The 17,936-nt window shown below is 48.5% G+C and overlaps 4 protein-coding genes and 1 non-coding gene across 5 annotated transcripts; 1 reads left to right on the forward strand and 4 right to left on the reverse strand.

Moving 5' to 3' along the window:
• Positions 1-924: 924 nt before the first annotated feature.
• rrna9 lies at positions 925-1,040 on the reverse strand. The gene has a single exon (XR_005994052.1). It is a non-coding gene; the product is annotated as a ribosomal RNA (ribosomal RNA).
• Positions 1,041-1,500: 460 nt separating this feature from the next.
• FMAN_08963 (uncharacterized protein) lies at positions 1,501-3,912 on the reverse strand (the record flags this gene model as incomplete). Its single annotated transcript, XM_041829750.1, has 4 exons — positions 1,501-1,700; positions 1,754-3,125; positions 3,190-3,294; positions 3,346-3,912. 4 exons carry the CDS (start codon positions 3,910-3,912, stop codon positions 1,501-1,503), a joined length of 2,244 nt encoding a protein of 747 aa, XP_041680482.1.
• A 7,641-nt stretch (positions 3,913-11,553) lies between these two features.
• Positions 11,554-13,374, reverse strand: FMAN_08964 (putative GUT1-glycerol kinase; the record flags this gene model as incomplete). Its single annotated transcript, XM_041829751.1, has 1 exon — positions 11,554-13,374. The coding sequence occupies one exon, from the start codon at positions 13,372-13,374 to the stop codon at positions 11,554-11,556; it is 1,821 nt and encodes a 606-aa protein (XP_041680483.1).
• A 1,903-nt stretch (positions 13,375-15,277) lies between these two features.
• Positions 15,278-15,797, forward strand: FMAN_08965 (uncharacterized protein; the record flags this gene model as incomplete). The annotated part of the gene is made up of 2 exons (XM_041829752.1): positions 15,278-15,309; positions 15,374-15,797. The coding sequence occupies 2 exons, from the start codon at positions 15,278-15,280 to the stop codon at positions 15,795-15,797; spliced, it is 456 nt and encodes a 151-aa protein (XP_041680484.1).
• A 1,181-nt stretch (positions 15,798-16,978) lies between these two features.
• On the reverse strand, positions 16,979-17,776 carry FMAN_08966 (uncharacterized protein; the record flags this gene model as incomplete). Its single annotated transcript, XM_041829754.1, has 2 exons — positions 16,979-17,187; positions 17,245-17,776. The coding sequence occupies 2 exons, from the start codon at positions 17,774-17,776 to the stop codon at positions 16,979-16,981; spliced, it is 741 nt and encodes a 246-aa protein (XP_041680485.1).
• Positions 17,777-17,936: the final 160 nt, after the last annotated feature.

Genomic DNA, 17,936 nt, shown 5'->3' on the forward strand with positions numbered 1-17,936 from the left:
AGGGACTATTCAAGCTGCAGTCGAGAGGCAGATATAAGATGAACGATAGAGTTGGTTTGGAGCCAGGGTCCAGGGTCGACAGTGACGTATAGGTGGCCGTGAAGGTACGAATAAGGGACTGTCTTCTTGATGCCCAGAAACTGTTTCTTGATAAACCTAGTCGAACTGATCTGCAGTTCAAGCGTGGCAACAGAAAATGACCAGAAGAAGGACGAATAGTTGGCCCAATGAACAGGGATTGACCGGCCGAGGGAAACGAGATAGGGCTAGGCCGTCGTGAAGGAGAGGTGATGAGAGGGCAAAGCACGAATCTGAAACGACCAGGGGCATTAAATATGATGCTGTAACAGCTATTTTTGGTGTATGATCGCCCAAAGACAAAAACCAGGAAAGTAACAATAAAGGATGTAAAAGAGGATAAAGGGGAGATGAAAAACTCGCCTGGAGCGAGGGAAAGAATCACAAATCAACAAGAAAGGACAAGACAGAAGTGAAGGGAAGCATAAACAAGAGACAAGGTAGCTCAGCGAGCAAAGTAACAGAGTGCCGCACGCTGCTCAAGGAACCTACGAACGAACCCATGGCTGACGTTCCTGCCATTTCCTGGTGTTGGTTAACATGGCAGGTCAAGCAAGTATGACGTCAGAGCAGTCGCGAATCAGGACGACGGCGGATGCCCCTCAAGATGGCCTCGTGCTGTGAGTGAGTATCTATCAATCTATACCTAAGGTACCTAGTACTCAGATAGTTTCTGATAAACCGTTCACTGCATGTCATGAGCCACGCTTGTTAGGTATACTAGGGCCATTGTGAGTGAGTCAATCTCAGCCTCGCACCACGTGCGTGGTGCAAGAGACTCTGCCCCACCTAGCCAATTACCGTATTTGGAAATCTGAATATCGTCAAAAATCGAAGACACCAAAAAACATACAACACCGGGGATTCGCTGGTCGTCACCGACCCAACTACTAATCCGGCGCTTCGCAGCTTGACGATGGGGGAGCAGACGGGACCCCGTATTCTCTACGAGCTTTGGTCGTATGTGCTTGACCGTATTCTTCCTGAGACCTATAGACCTATGATCAGAAACTGTGAGCAGCTTCAGCGTGAGACTTGAGAGAGTGCGTTGATCGCTTTTGTATGACTCTATAGTCTGTTTTCATTCAACTTAAAATTCATTGTCTATGTACGAGTAATCATCATGTCGTTCATGCATGCAACTCTTCCCCTCTTTATCTTGGAACGTAGCACCAGGCTCAGTCAGACACGTTGGTCTATTCACCATGCCCCGTCCGTTTTAACTTCTCAATACTAAATCCAACATCTTTCGCTCGACATGTCGCACGTCCTCTTCGCGTCCTCTTGAGGCAGCTATAAAAATAATCCCATATGCGCGCTGACTTGGCGTCATCTTGGGTTTGTGTCTTCCTAGGTATCATGGGGTTTCAAAGTGAACCTTAAACTTATCGACTTTCGCTTCCGCTTCTGTGTAAGGCTTGTTTACCTAAAGCGAGAGCGGCAGCGGCCCATGACTTCGCCTTGACAGACAAGTTCGGCGCTGAATTCCGAACCGTCGAGGGTCAGGTAAATATCGAAGTAAACGCGGTAAAATGTGCCTTGAGGGGTATCCATTCTCTCAAAGTCCTTCTCCAAGTTCTTGCGAGAAAGATCCGAGGTAAGAGTAACAACTTCCTTGATACCTGTGATATGTTGGTCATGTGTTGTGAAAGCTCAGAATGAATGTTTAACTTACGGGGATCCTTGGTGTATTCAGGGCAGACATCATCGTCGCAGGCATATAGCACATCCTCGTACATGAGGGTGGCACCTGGAGCGACTTGTCGGAAGAAAGAGACCTTGACGGGTTCGCCGTTCTTGACCTTCTGGCCCTTCTGGACGAAGATCTGGCGGGTGAACTTGCAGCGGTCCTTTCCATCGAGAGACGGCACACGATAAGCCTCGGGGTGGTAGCCTTCCTTAAAGGGCTGAAGAGTCGCCATGAGGTAATGTCGTCGAGCAACACGATGAGTAACAATTCGCTCTGTGATACCAGCAGTAACAGCACCCTTGACAATGGCAGCCACGGAATCCATGGGTCGGACAACCTTAGACTGGAACTGGGGAGGGACATGGAGTTTGATTTGTTGGAAAAGGTACTCAGAAGCACCGAAACCACCAACAACCAGGATGTTCTGGAGAGTGCGGTTCTGGGCCTGGATGGCAATAATCTGGTTTCTCACAAGCTCCAGGATACGGTTGACAACGGGCTCGAAACACTGGAGAATCTCCTCGTTGGTGAAGGTCATGTAACCCTCCTCAATACCAGCCTCAGGGAACTCAGCCTCGATACCAACGTCGACAGCCCACTTCTGACCGTTGTTTCGGAAATCAGCCTTGATTCGGTTCTCGAAGTCCATGATGCACTTGGCGTAGACTCGGCCAGCGGTCTTGGAGCCATCGGGAAGCTTCATCTTTCGAATCTTGGTGCGGAGAATGTTGCTGAAATTACGGTTCAGGGCTGTTGAACCACAAGAATCTCCAGAACCAGCCGTACACTCGGCAACAGTGAAAGGGTTCTCCTCCTCAACCTCGTAAGCAATCAAATCAACGGTACCACCACCACAATCCACAATCAGAACAGCATCATGGACCTTGAGGTCCAGAAGACCGGTCTTGGAACAGAACAAAGCGGCAGCCTCAGGTTCTGAGACGAGGGTCAGACGGTTGTCGTTCTCATCGCGAAGGAAACCGGCCTGGATGGCAGCAGCTCGAGTAGCGGCCTTTCCAGCATCGTTCCAAATAGCAGGGACGGTCAGATAATATCGGATGTTGCGTTCTTCTCGGTTAAAGACTTCACCCAGCGCCTTTTGCAGAGCTGACCGCATAGCCTGTCGAAGCTTAAAAAGGTAATCGGCGGCGACATCAATTTCTGACTTTCCTGGAGGCAGAGGTGGAAGGTTGATAGGGTCAATGTATGTGTTGCCGCTCAACATCAGTTGCAGCTTGAACCATTCGACCTTTTGTACACCGGGCTTGGGATAGCCAGTAGGAGCAAGGGCATCGGCAATATCGGGTCCCCATCCTACCACTTTCTGGTACTGATCGTAATAAAGCACCGTTGGGATCTGTCAAAGACAGTTGTTAGCTTGCTGATTTCCTTGATTCGGGTCTTGATCGTTGCTGACATACCTTCTGCTTGGTATAAGAACCAGCACCTGGCCACTCAGTAATGATATCTTCCTTGGCTTCGTTGTTGGTCGCGAAAGCAAAAGCTACACCTGAGAATGTGGTACCCTGTTGATTGTTAGTTAGCCACAGTGTCTGCCACGCTGGTAGCTAGCCTACAAAATCAATTCCAACAATGAGCTGAGCCTTGCTCTTGCTAGCGCCCTCAACTTCGGCAGCAGGGCCTGGTCGTTGAAACTGCTGATTCATAGGAGCACCTGGAGGACCGGGAGGAGGATATCCTTGGGGAGGCGGTGGTTGTTGTCCGAAACCAGGAGGACCTCCCATCGGAGGAGGCCCTTGGCCCATGGGCGCCATTCCGGGAGGGTAGCCCATTGGGGCTCCGGTGTTGATCGGAGGAGGACCGCCAACCATTTGAGTTGGAGGAGTGCGGTTGGGCTGTTGAGCAAGAGGACTGGTACGACCAAGAGGAGCTTGACCGGGAGGGAAGTTTGCGGTATAGCTAGGCGGACGGTTGCCGGGCCCCGGGTGATTCATCGGAAGACTCGTCGTTGAAGACGATGGAGCGATTGAGGGAGCGTTAAGTTGTTGCTGGGAAGGAAGCTGCGGTATTTGGCCTGGAGGAGGGGTTGGGCTCGGTGTCAGACCTTCCGAGGTCTGTATGCTTGCAGCGGATTTGCGTTTTCCGAAGCCAAGGCTCTTGAAGCGGGAGTTCATAGAACTCATATGGAAAAGAGGAAGAGGAGCAAAGGGTAGAAAAGGTTGAGAAGTAGGACCCAAGAGGTCAAAAGAGGTAGAGGCAGGCACAAAAGCACAGGGCGGCGAGCGAGCGAGCGAGGCGCCGCAGCAGGACGGGGCAGGACGGACAGGACGGACAGGACGAGGGGGGTTTTCGATGGAGGCGGATTAGGATTGGGCGTAAGAGGGGGAGGGGGATATGAGAAGAGGAGTGGGAGGGTCAGGCTTGGGCTCGGGTCAGAAATTAGCACGGCCTGGGGGGTGGGGAGGGGCAGTCAGAGATGAGCGACGCTACTAGACTGCCAAGGAGCGAGGAAGCAGAGTGTTTCCTCACTGAATATCTGTAAAAGTGTTAATAAAACAAGACGAAACGTGAGGGACAACAGTAACTCAACTTACTATCCAGCAAGGCACCTAATTTGGTATATGATGTAGTAAATGAGGTTGTATTCGTTATCACTGGAAAGTCGCGAAACCAGTGACAGCTGTAGTCTAGAAATGATCAAACTAGGCTGGTTGCTGAGTGCCTTTCTTTCACTTGAAAACAGACGAGGTAATATGTAGGTAGTCGAGAGAAAGTTCTCAACCGTAAACGGTCCGTCCGGTTAATGGCGCTTATTTCGATTCTGATGCTGTTCCAATCTGGTCTTCCCTTGAGTGTCCTGAATCTCTACCAGTATAATGGCCGCTGCCACTGTCTTTGCTGTGTCCTAGATGTTGGATCCTGGGAGTGTGCAAATAAACAAAGAGGGGGGTGCGAGCCTGATGCCTTTGCTGGCTGGTTGGCTAATGCTATTGAGCTTGGGCTGAGCTTGGGCTGAAGCTGGCTTGGAGCTGGATGCACCAAGAGCCGTCTCTTGATGCTGAGATGTCCTGACTTAATGCAGGCTTGAAGATGGCGCAAATATTGGCGGTAGTGACCGTAGTGTCCAAGCTTCGTTGTCTTGAGTACAAGAGTATCCGTACTGTATAGTCAGTGATACAGCACCACTGTCTGTAGCCGTAGGGTCGTAGCAAGTTGTTTAAAATGTAGGCGGGCTTTCTTTGGTTGGTGTCGATACGCGCTGATATGGAGCACGTCCAATGTCTATTACCGGGGCCTCGTTCTTGAGAGGCGATCAAACAAAGAGGCGCAGTTGAACAGAGGAGCGGGCAGGCCGAAGATACGATGGGCTTGGTCAATTTAGCGAGGAGATGATGATCCAGGAACGCTTTTGCTTCGTAGGTGAGTTTAAAGTTGGGAGGTGTCGGCGTGCAGTATTTGGTAAAAAGGAATCAACCTAACAGGAAGAAGAATAATTCTGAGGTGAGGTGCTGTGCTTCGCTTGGCTTGGCTTTCGAGTCTTCAATTTGGTATCAGTTCCTCCTGGGCTGAGCTCGGGTGGTGGCTGAATGGGGCGCTGCAATCTGAGTAACCCGCTTCCGCTTCTATTCTGCACTGGACTGTACAGTGCTGTATACCCAGTACCGTACTTACCTACCTCTACCCAAATGGAAATCCAATCCAATGGAAACGAGGAAATAGAGCCCGACCGCCTCTGGGTAGTGGAGACCCGACCAGGACACAGCTGACGGCGCTAGGATATTTTCAGCGGTTTAAGGCTGAGGACAGGGGTTTAATGACCCATGTGCTGGTACCGTAGCAGTAGGTGCATTTATTAGTTACAGGTCGTTGCAGGATCATTTCACACCGATTCTCTGGTTTGTCAGATCAGAAAGTTCATGACTTTTGATGAGAATTGAACAGGCTGGGCTGTCTAACCCCAGCTGTCAAATATTGACGCCCAATTGATATGCACTAGAGTACCTAGGTACTAACCTACCTACCTTAGTAGTAAGGTACACAGTAAGGTAAGTAGGTACCTAGCCAACGCCATTCTGCCTTGTCATCGTTCTGGCAGGATGCGATCTGACCGGTTCATTGCGTTCCTATTGTGGCTGTGGAGGAGGTGGGTTCTTCCCTTTAGGTTCTCGTTTCCTTTCGCCCACTTATGTATTAATTCTTTTTGACACTCTTCCAAATCAAAGTTCGTACTTGACATGATTAACATAGCCCTCGACAGCTTATGCTCAGTTTATTCTGGTTCGTCCAAGTCATGTATGACTATCTTGGTTTCTGGGAAGGACGTCCAGATAACGTTGGTGTTGATCTTGATGGCTGGCACACGAGGTGGGATAGTGGGGTAGCTACAGAACACGAGCAAAGCCCCAATCTTCTGGGTAGGTATGGGCGATGACGAACCTTGAAACTGCCAAGAAAGAGGACGCCAATGTTGACGTTGATAATGACGCAGTTTTTCGTATATTCGTTTGGTGATGATTCTCCCTCAAAGAGCAATCGAAACTGTCCAGACTCGAGTTGTTGGGTGTTCCTAGGTCAGCAGGCAAGTAAGGTTAGTACTGGTAGGTACCTTGAAATAAACCAACCAGCGGGTGTCAGCCTGACATTACCCTGTACCAATTCTTCGTTTCTCTTCAGCCGCCTTTGCCCATACCCAGGTACCTAACCTTAGACTCAGTGGAGGGCCTGGGGTATGACAATGCAGGGCCCTGGATTTCAGGACTTGTAGGACTTTTGTGGGCCATCTTCTTTGTTCACTCCATTTGGTAGGTGCACGTTTCCAGCCAAATGGTTATTGATTCTTGTTCCACACTTTGCTATGATTTACGATACTCGCACAGATAGGTATCTTCAATGTTACAGTTCCTTCTATCAGCCCAGAGTCTAGACCATATCCAGATCTTGGATGAGTCAAATATGAACTTACAAAGCCCTGACAATATATTGGTCAGCGTACGATGCAGTCCAAGTTGTTGTTGCTCAGAGACGACCTACCCTGTATTTGTAGACCACCTTGCAGTTGAAAACCGCTAAGAGTATTGTCAACACTTCCTCGAATAAGTTTAACTCGTGTGGCTAGTCAATTCTTGAGATATACTAGCAAATCTAGTGATAATTTGGGTGTAATGTCGTCAACTCGATTACCAAGTCGAAAGTGAAGTCTCGCTCTAATTCTTCGGGAATATGTGGCGATTCAGTTTGGCCATGGAGTCTTCAAAAATTGCATATCTGATGAGCACAGCATAGAGAGCTGAAGATGGAAATACTATAGACGACATCAAAACATTATTATCCGACTAGATAACACCGTTTCACCGCCACCCAAAGATGACCTAGCTCTGTTGACCACAATCACGACACACGACAGTACACTTTCATCCCTCAAGCAACGTAACTCGGTATTCAGAGAGCTCATGCTGGCCACACAGAAATAATTACTGCAACAAAAACAGGAAGTATTTCCACAATGATGTAGACAACCTAGGAGTTTAATATGCTAATGCTGCCAATCTATAGACCCCATAGGAAAAGCACCGTGATTGGGTTGGTTCTTACTTGTTCAAGATATCTGAATTGGAGCTGGACGAATTAACAGGAGTAAAGTGTTAGATATAACATTTGAAGGAGAGCGGTCGGATTCTGCTCACCGGAAGGTGGCAATTTAATCCTAGAAGAGACGGGGAATCAAACGAGTTTTCGATATATATCTGTGTTGCCTCGATCTTTGTGAATGATCAGTACGAGGACCGTGTAGTTAGGGGTAGGTTTAGAACAACACAAGTTCTCTGGTGTATCACCGGCCTCTTCATGAAACATTTAGCTACAACTTGCTTCAAACAAACAATAAGTTCCAATCGATTGGCGCAGAGACAAACACTCTTACAAAATTACTATCGTTAAGTCGTCAGTGCTCCGTGCTGGTGTTGAAGTGAGCTTAGTGTGCCTGTTTGCGTTATTCAGGTAGGCAATCGTAAATAGACTCATATCTAGCCCCAGGTCTAACGTGCAGTATCAAATGAAGGAAGCATCCTGGGACATATTTAACCGGCGCAGTTAACTGCAGCGTTATCTCCCACGGGCTTCGGTTTGCCTCGGCCCCATGTCCATGAACAGGACCATCTGGTCATAACAAAGATGATCAGCGCCAGTGCACTAATATCCTCCTATTACAATGTACGGTACTCACGAAATAAGGCAAAACACAAACTGGAGTGAAAGATTCTGTTTCGTGGCATCGTGTCGAGGCTACCCTGTAACTCTCCGATATCTTGTGCATCTGAAGACATTATCGAAAACTAGGCTATTTGGAAGAATTCCTGAAGTCAGAATATAGCCTATAGCCTATGGCTCTTGGGCAAATGCTGTTTAGGAGCGATGTTGGCTAACTGTTTTCCGGAACATATGAGATCGTTATCACCAACACATGATTTGTAGACCCGTTTCGAAGATTATCTAGAGAAAGAAGGTGAGAGACCCTCGGAGATGTAAAAATCCTAAACGGTAGCTCACATTGAAAAGAGTGATAAGCAGACCGATATATTTGTTCACCCCACCGTCTTTGTGTTTCCATCGGGCCAAGTCAAGATCCAGGCCTTGGAATGCCAGAACCAGAGAATATACACCACCCCCTGCACCTTAATGCCACAAGGCCTTGAGATTTCATGAACAAGAAATAAATCTCAACCTCTGGATGTAAGAAACAGAATGAGACAAACCCCTAAGTAGAGTCCTGGAAAAGGCAACTCAGTAATATTGTTTACCCCCCTAAGCCTCTAATAACTTCAGCGAAGCCCTCCTATTAAATGTTGGACACCGCTGTCCTGATACGTCTTTCGGCGCAATTCCCTGCATTAGTATTGTTTTGGAGTAAAGGGATGTCGTAGAGTTGCTCAAACAAACGCACGGCGAGGTAGGGCTTGGACCTTGTGGCTGCTCGTGAGAGAGGATCAAGAGATAGGACAACGCAGGAAAGGCGTCATGGATGGCTTCTTTGTTGACCATAAATAACATAGTGTTTTAGACAGTTATTCCTTACCTGTGGTAGAACCACAGCAATGCGACCACTCATCTATATCTTGCACAAGCCGATCAAGGGGAACTTGGGTAGTTAGAGGTAAGTAGTTACGGACAGTCTTATAGTCCAAGGTACGCCACTATTAGTGTCATATCTGACGGCTCTTGGATTCAATTATTGGGAATCAATGGTCTGCCGAGAATGAGAGGCTTTGGCCCCTGACTTCAACGGCCAGTGGATGGAATAGTGTCTATACCCTTCAAGTCAGAGCATGGTAGCATGCGTTATTTGGAAGGAATATTCATTTAAATCCGAGATTCTACGATGTGAAGCATATATCACGATCGCTGCAAATGATAGGCAGAACCACCATTATGGATCGCCGATCTACCAGGAAGGGAACACCAAACACCCAGTCTTTGTCAGAACACGGCGAGTCCCGTTGATTTTGGTTGATGATATGGCCAACGAACACATAACTCGTTATGGTAAGATAAGCAGCTTGTTGCATCGATGGTTCAAGGTATGAGTGAACGTCTTGGTCAACATAGGTAGCCTGTAGCAAGGTAAGGGGTTGACATAGAAGTGGAAACCGTGAACAAAGATAGAAACGGATTGCATCAATCGAATTTCGCACTCAAGTCGGATCTTTCGGATGCTAATGTTTGTTTTGTGACGTTATAGTATCAAGGAGAAGAAATGAACGTAACCGAGGGTATACCAACATCGAAACATCTCGAAACTGGGGAGATATTGATTAACATGATTGGAGCGCATGGACCCATGTATCGAAGATTCGAGTGATAGTGACAAAGTCAGAGCATGAAAATGCAACGGGATCCTCGACGGATGCAGGTGTAGGATTAACGGTGGGTTTCTGTCGACGCATTTGTTATCAAGGTTGCACCCTCGAGTTATCAAAGTGACTACCAGACTGACAACTCATTGTATGTACAAACATTAATGTGGATATATGTTGCAGGGCTTGCGGTTTCTAGGCTAGTGTGATAAACAAGACTCTTTTAGTGTCATGCATTAAAAGTTGGGACTGGCTGGGGGGTTTAGCCCCTGTCCCATGAGTGACAGGAGAAGGGGTGAGAGTGAAGTTATCGTGGGATGGTATCTATCATAGAGTAGGATGAATCAGTGTTGTTTGTGATATGTATGAAACCCACTGATCGGTATCCTCGTGAGCATGTTGGTGAAGTGGTCCGTGGTGTTGTGGGTATAGGAGAGGAGAGGAGATGAGACACGAGATAGAGGAGAATAGAGTCAGCATTTCTAGTAAGAGCCTAGTCATCAACTACCGTAACTACTGTATCGCGGTCTCATCTTCACCGTCTCGAGGTGTCTCCGTTCTCGGAAACCCCGACCTCTCTTCTGGCCCCTCTCGTCTCTCGTCTCTCATCTCTCGTCTCCTCCCGCAATCTTAGTTCCCGTCACATGAACGGTCACCCAAGATACAGTACGGAGTACATAAATACGGATGCTAGCTTAGTACCTTACTTATCCCACCCACCTATTCGGAAATCCTTATCGAGTTAGCTTCATTTTCGTGCCTGAGAGCGGGGAACTGGATACGTAAGGTAGGTTAGTTAATTGCAGCTCTCCCCTCCGGAACGTTGCGGCTCTGCTCCGTCCCCCCTCGCTTAGGATAAGCTAAACCTGACAACCCACATTCCCAACTCCCAGCTTCCCACTCACAAGTCTTGCATTGCTTTAATGCTCACGAGGATCAAAATCCAATGCAATATAAAAACGGAGTTGATGCACCCGTGCCCATGTCTCGGATCCGAACACGTCCCTCCAGCATGGGACGTGCATTGAGTTCCCGGCCCCTCCTGGATATCCGGAATCACATAACCCACTTTTCCCTTTTTTTTTTCTTTCGTCCCGCGTGATCTTTTACAATCCTAGACAGATCTAAATTAAGAGCAGGGCTAGAATCTGCCGCAGAAGCTTGCCTTGCCTTCTATTCCTTTTTAGATGTTGGTGGGGGGCTTTATCAGAATTGCATTACAGAGGGGCCCAGCCCAGCAAGAGACAGGGTGAGGCGACACCTTACGAATCTAACTAACCCATCAAGGCATTCCGAGGTTCACGATTTTCGACGACACTTCCATCTACCCAAGTAAGGCAGTTAATTCGGCTTTGTTTCTGGCAACTTGCATCTCCCACCTTTGTTTGTTTTCTGAATTTCGGTGTGTCTTGGTCTTCATTGACTCGGCCTGGTACCTACCTAGGTAATAGTAACAGTTCACTTCCACTCCACAATGAATCTCAACTCCTTTTTTATACTCAACAACAATTATGACTCTATCAGCATGTTCCAAGATATTACTCACAACATACCTACATAATAATAGACTGATTTACCATAACTATGTACATGGTCAGTCCTTATTCCAATCACAAAATTGTTCAAAGGTCTTCTCATGAACTGTACAAGTAAAATTGTGTATATTGAATTGCTTCAAAGAGGTTGCAAACCTGGACACCGTCTTGATGGCTTGAATTAAATTTACAAGTCAATTCAAAAGGCACAAGAGCATCACTCCCACCACACATTGTGACTTTGAAAAATGATTGATTTTAAATGTTGATGGTATTATGCAATAGATGTAGGCTTTTATGCTATACTGAAATTCAAAAGGTCAAACGCCGAGCTCCCATGCTCAAGGCTCAAGACGCGCTATGCCAAGTCAACGCCCCCAAAATCATATCATTATACAAAAGTATGTAAACTTTCGTGATCCTTTGCCCTCGCATTATTTTATTCGTCATCCTCGTCCTCATCCTCCTGGAGCCAGCCTCGGCTCATCTCGACAGCTCGCTCCCACCTCTTTCGTGATCGGCGGACAGTCTTCTTGTCAGTCTCGGGGTAGAAGATCTTGCGGCCCTTACGGTTGACTTCGTGCAATTCCTCTAGTTCGTCCCATACACCAGTGGCGAGACCCGCAGCAATGGCGGCGCCGAGTGCAGTAGTCTCACGCATAGCGGGGCGGTCGACAGGCACACCACTAAGGTCGGCCTGGGTCTGCATGCAGAGGTCCGAGTTGGAGAGGCCGCCATCAACGGCCAGGATGTCGAGGGCATGGCCAGAGTCAGATGCCATAGCATCGAGAATGGCGGCTGTTTGATGGCAAGTAGCCTCGAGAGTAGCTCGCACAATGTGGCCCTTGTTAGTGTGTTGGGTGACGCCGAAGAGAGTACCCTTGGCATCATCAATCCAGTAGGGGGCGAAGAGACCACTGAAGGCTGTCACGAATGTAACACCGCCGTTGTCAGGGACGCTTTTGGCGACAGTATCCACCTCTGAGGAGGAGTTGATGATGCCGAGGTTGTTCTGGAGGAACTTGACACCAGAGCCAGCAACAGCGATGCTGCCCTCAAGAGCGTAGACAGGCTTGCGACCCTTTCCGAAGTCATATGCAACAGTAGCAAGCAGTCCGGTCTTGGAGATGACAGGCTCGTTGCCAACGTTGTAGAGAAGGAAGCAGCCGGTACCATAGGTGTTCTTGGCCTGGCCTGGCTTGAATCCACATTGACCGACAAGTGCTGCAGACTGGTCTCCCAAGCAGCCAGCGATGGGGATACCCTTGAGAGGCCCACGGGCGAGAGACCCGTAGGCAGTGGGGTCAGAAGAAGGCACAATCTTGGGCAGGTTGAGCTTGGTGCGGTCGACCTCGAAGAACTTGAGGAGCTCGTCATCGTACTGGAGGGTCTTGAGGTTCATGAACATGGTGCGGCTGGCGTTGGTGGCATCTGTGACAAAGATGGGTCCGCCCTCACGATCTTGTCCACCGTTTAGCTTGTAGATAAGCCAAGAGTCGACAGTGCCAAACGATAGGCGGCCCTCATCGTAAGCCTTTCGGACTGACTCAACGTTTTGAAGGACCCAGAGCAGCTTGACACTTGAAGGGTAGGTAGACAGTGGGAGACCACAAGTCTCTTGCAGCTTCTCAGCACCAGGCTTGTTCTTGAGCTCACGGACGAGAGAAGAAGTGCGAGTATCCGGCCAGACAACGGCGTTGTAAAGAGGCTCACCAGTAATGTTGTCCCAGAGGATAGTAGTCTCACGTTGATTTGTGATACCGATAGAGCGGATATCCTCGATATGGTGGCCCTTTTCGCAGAATTTCTCTGTTGCTTTCTCGATGCATGTCTCTACAGACTCGAGGAGTGTCATGGGGTCATGCTCGTGCCACCCAGAGTTGGGATAGTGGTTTTCAAACTCAATCTGGTGACTCACAATGGGCTCTCCATGACCGTTAAAAATGAGGAAGCGAGTTGATGTGGTGCCCTGGTCGACACTACCGACGAACCAGTGTTTTTGCTTCTCCTCTGCTGTCTCCTCGATACCTTCAGGGAGTTGCTCGTGGTCTGACTCAGGTTTGACGGAGAAGAAGTCTCCGGTAAGGTCTGCAGCCTCGGCGGCCTTGAGAAGACCCTGTGGTAATTGCTCCTCAAGGAGGATATCAGCAGTTCGTGGGCGCTTAGACTTGGGTTCTTGCTTGATGAAGTCCTTGGGATTTATATCATCGAAGTTGTCCTGCACCAAGCGAGGTGCGTCCGCTGTTGTGAATTGTTGCATCCTTGCACACGATGTGGTTGAGAAGGAGTTTATGAATCTGAGGTTTGTGATATCGTGGCAAGGGGGCCGTCCCTAGCAAGCACAAGGTTGTTTCTGCAAAGGATGTGGCGTAGTGTGTGGGCGTTTATGGCTGACAGCAGGTGGAAGGAGTCGTTGCCAAGGAGATAGATTGCTGTGATATAGATAGATAGGAGGAGGAGGAGAAGTGGTTGTTGATATAGATTTAGATCGGTAGAGAAGATGTTTGATGAGTGATGGAGAACGTAGAATAGGATATGGGAAGAATGGACTTTGCTGGGAGGAAGTCGGCCTTGATAAATGTTTGAGGATCGAGGGGGGAACAAGGGGAAGGTGGGGGAAAAGAGCGGAGGGAAGGCCGGAGGAGGGCTCGGGATTCCATTGTAAGTTAGGAAGGCGCGGGGATGGGGGATTGCGTCTGGAGTCAAAGTTTGGTAAGGGTCCGTAGGGGAAGGTAGGGCAGGTCCAACTAACAGGCACATGTGCAATGCTGACGAGTTGCCAATGCTAAACTAACACCCACGCCCAGGTCCGGATAGGGAAGGAGAGCGGGGTGATTTGGTTGGGGATGCTGGGATGTTGTGTATGTATGCTCTAGATGCTGTGCCTCGCTGTAAGTTGAGATCGATCGCCGGAGACGAGTTCAAAAGCAGGTTTGATTTTCGGCCGGCTACTGCCATCATAAAGTGGGACATTGCTTGCCATACCCCAACCCCACTTTGCAGGTCAGGCGGACATGCGGAGCCCCAACTTCAGGGCACGTCCAGCGGGACACTGAAGGAATTACTGACCACGCCTTGATGCCCACCTTGGGGAAATTGAAACTTGGATCATGAGGGCAGACTGAAATTAACTTACGAAGACGTAGAGCACGCTTGGAGCTATCTGAAGAGCTATTTTTTATTTTCCAAGTTCTAAAATAGCACAAACTGCATCCAATTTAACCAAAGCAGTAACCCGCCAGAGTTTCTTTCCCTCATTGATGACTCCCGGAAACCTTTTTTAAGGAGTGGGACCCGCAGAAGTCCAGACTCTTGGAGGGTGGGCTTTGGTGGACGTCTGCTGGAGGCTCAATTCAGTGACGTTCAGTTGACTCCCCCCCTGGTTGGTGGACTTTCTGTACCCGCCCCCAATTGGTACTGCTCCCACCCCCAATGGCTTCTTTTTTAGTTACGGCTACCCAAATTCTTAAATATTGGGGGACGTTTTTTCTATCTGAAGTCGGAAAGCCAATTTCATGAGCTGGCGTTGTTCCTGACGGCACATCGTTACCAGAGATTTAATCCTGGTTACAAATTTTGGGCCAATGTGCTGTGCAGAAAAGGCTGCAGTCTTTCCTAGAATGGATAAGCGACAGGCCCGGGATTGCTCTAAGGAGAGACACATCTGGGTCTCAAAAATGCATGCAACATGTCATGAGCGACTGCATTTTCTTCACTGCCCTTGCTTTCCAATTTTTACTGGCCTTTCGAAGGGTTCCGCAATTTGCTGCTTCCATTCTTTTCCTTCTACACTCCTTCCTCCGGACATAATCGCCCGTGGGATTAAACCGGTTTTGAAAACAGTGGCGTTACACGTCACAGATGAGGCAAGTGCATGCTCTGAGCCGCACGGGAAGTGGCTGATCATGATCAAAACTTCGTCGATGCACGTATTGGAAGATCGCAAGTGCATCGAGATTCTGGAAATTTCAGCGGCTCTAGACCCTTATCTCAGCGTGGGAATAAACGTCACTTATTCACGTCACTCTTAGAGCCGCTGACCTCTGAGAGCATCCACATTTCAGCAAATCCACTCCTGGACATGGCTATGACACAACGCTATGGCTCATGAACCCAATGACGTTACACGCTTTTCTTCAAAGGCGGGACTGACTCCAGTCAATATGCAACCAAAAAACAATCGTCAAATATCAATGTGAGTTAAATGCGATCGTCCCGGCTTTATGATTTCATTCCTAGTTCTTACATATGTCGATCAGGCCCAATCCTCCGGACCAGCTAGACCAGTCATTGAAACGTCACACATCCCAGACCCAGGGCTCTAACGTGGGTAACATCAAACGTCAACGCATTTCCATCGACAAATCATCTCAGCAGCTCCCCTACAGTGACGTTGCCCAAACCCCAGGGTCTAGTTCTACCCTTGTTGATAATCCTCAATCGACCAACGGCGACACAATCGCTTCTTCATACACCTCGTTGGACCCTTCTTCGCGAGAATCCCAAGACCCTTATGACGACCCTTACGATGATCCAGAGTTCGATCAAGTCTTTGAGAGCCTCACTGAACCCAATTTTATCGACAAGTCAGGAACATCACCGCTTTTAGTCGACAGTGATGAATTTGCTCTAAAACAATCAGACCAGGACGCCTTGGCGGAGTTTCTAGAGGAAGAAACCTAGGAAGAGCCTCAACAACCGCCATCGAGCGTTCTACGTACATGGAGCGGTAACTCGAGGTCAGCGGATGAGTATGACCCGCTATTACAACACTCTTCACCGCGTCCAACAGCCGATATACCAGAGGGCACCATCGGATATGCACCTTTAGATGAAGGTATAGACTGGAGTAATGTCCAAGAACACACCCGCAATGAGACAAAACCTGGATCGACAGTCGGTTTCACAACTGTGAACGGGAGCAAAGCCCCCGAACATGAATCACCGATTGCTAGACGAAAAACATCCATCTTTTCGCAATCTCGATCATCAGCACCCACAAATAGCCAGAGCTCAGCAATATTTACAGGAAAAGTTTCGCTGAAACCCTTCAAAACATTCTTCGATCTCCAAGAGCTTGTAGATGCGAAGACTCAAATGTTCCGAAACCAACCTGACATTACCTTTGAGCTCTTCGCTCGAGTCATCTATTCAAGTCGCGAGAACTTCTACAAGAGACAGTATTTTCGATTTCAGAGCCTACTCAAAAATAGCCCGCCTTATATAAACGGGGCACTTCTGGCTTAGGAGGTCGGGAGTCCACTAGACTGCGCGGCTCAGGAGTTACTGAAGGGGCAAGCATCACGTATGAAGTGTTTTTGTCGGTGTAAGTTGCGATCGGACCCAAGGTCAGAGATCGGTTGGGGCATATCAGTGCTGGAGATACGTCCCACAACATGGAAGGAGATTCAGGGGGCTATGGATGTGCTTGGGAGACATGATCTGGACGAACCAGGGAGTTCATATGGGAAATAGAGTGGGACATGACGGAGCTTGCTTTGACGGAGATAGTTTTCGATTTTGTGGAATGTAGACAACAACGTCACGTCCCGTTACTATAAAACGAATGATTTATCATGAAACTAAGTTTAATTATTGTTCTAAAGTCTTGTCTATTCGTATATGTAAAATTGCCACAGCGATCCTCTATGAAAGAGTACAGACACCGAAAACATTCAAGATACCCTGACGCAGCCAGGAACTCTCTACTGGCATTTTTAGACTTGCAGAAACCAGAAATTCGTCTTCCGCGAAACAAGGTTATACTCGGTTGGGTTTCAGCCTAGCTGACGATGGGCGATGCATTATGAAAAGAAATCCCTTCTTGCGCTATGCCAGCCAGTCGTGACAGAGCCTTCGAACATCTAGTTTGGCATGATGAGATTCAGGTAAGGGGCCATTTGTTTCTGCGCAGCAGATTTGACCTGTCTAAGCTCCGTCAGAGTAGGAGGCTTTGTGTTTCCTTGGCGTCGCAGCCAGCTCTCTTCAGTCTCGAGGAGTGCAGCATCATCATCTTTGCCGGTAGGGTCGACAAACTGATATGACCGATATTCACAGTTTGACCAACCGGTAGCTTGAGGTGCTGATTAGAGAGCGAATAAACCATGGATTCTCAGGGGCTACTGCTCACCTCTTCCTTCAGGCACACCGTACCAGTCATCTGTCAAGAAATGCAAGAATCCTCCGTGGGAGACGACAACAATGTGCTCGTCGCCACTAACACGATCTCTCAACATTTTTCTGGCCTTGAGGCCACGCGCCGTCAGCTTCTCTAGCGTAGGCTCATACTCACTGTCAGGACCTTTATCAGTCCACGACTCCTCTACGTTGGAGAAGTCGGCGATTCCCTCAAACTCAGCCTGGGCCTTGGCTACAGGCGAACCAGTATCACAGGGATTGGCGGAGACCTCCTGAAACACTGGAAATGTGACGATGGGCTTGAGCTCATCAGTTCCAAAGGCGTGGAGGCAGGTATACACCGTACGGCGCATAGGTGAGGCAAAGAGCTTTGTAAGCTTGTCATGGTGAGGGAACTCCTTGCGGAGTGCAGCGCATTGCTCCTCGCCAAGGGGAGTCAAATCTGGGTCTTGCATCTGCTCATTCTCGATCGAGAGGTTGTGGAAGCCTTGAGCGTGGCGAACGAGGTGAATAGTTGGAGCCATTATGATGCTGATGTGAAGATTGAGCGAGATTTCGAGTAAGTAATGTATGATATATCTAGGATGAGATAGTGATAATGATGATGTCTAATGTAGAACTGAAGAGAAGATGGTTCTATTTAAGAGCCAGAACAATGATTCGTACGAAAACAAGACGAGGAAA

The sequence above is a fragment of the Fusarium mangiferae genome (assembly GCF_900044065.1).
Source record: "Fusarium mangiferae strain MRC7560 genome assembly, contig: FMAN_scaffold004, whole genome shotgun sequence".
Lineage (NCBI taxonomy): Eukaryota > Fungi > Ascomycota > Sordariomycetes > Hypocreales > Nectriaceae > Fusarium > Fusarium mangiferae.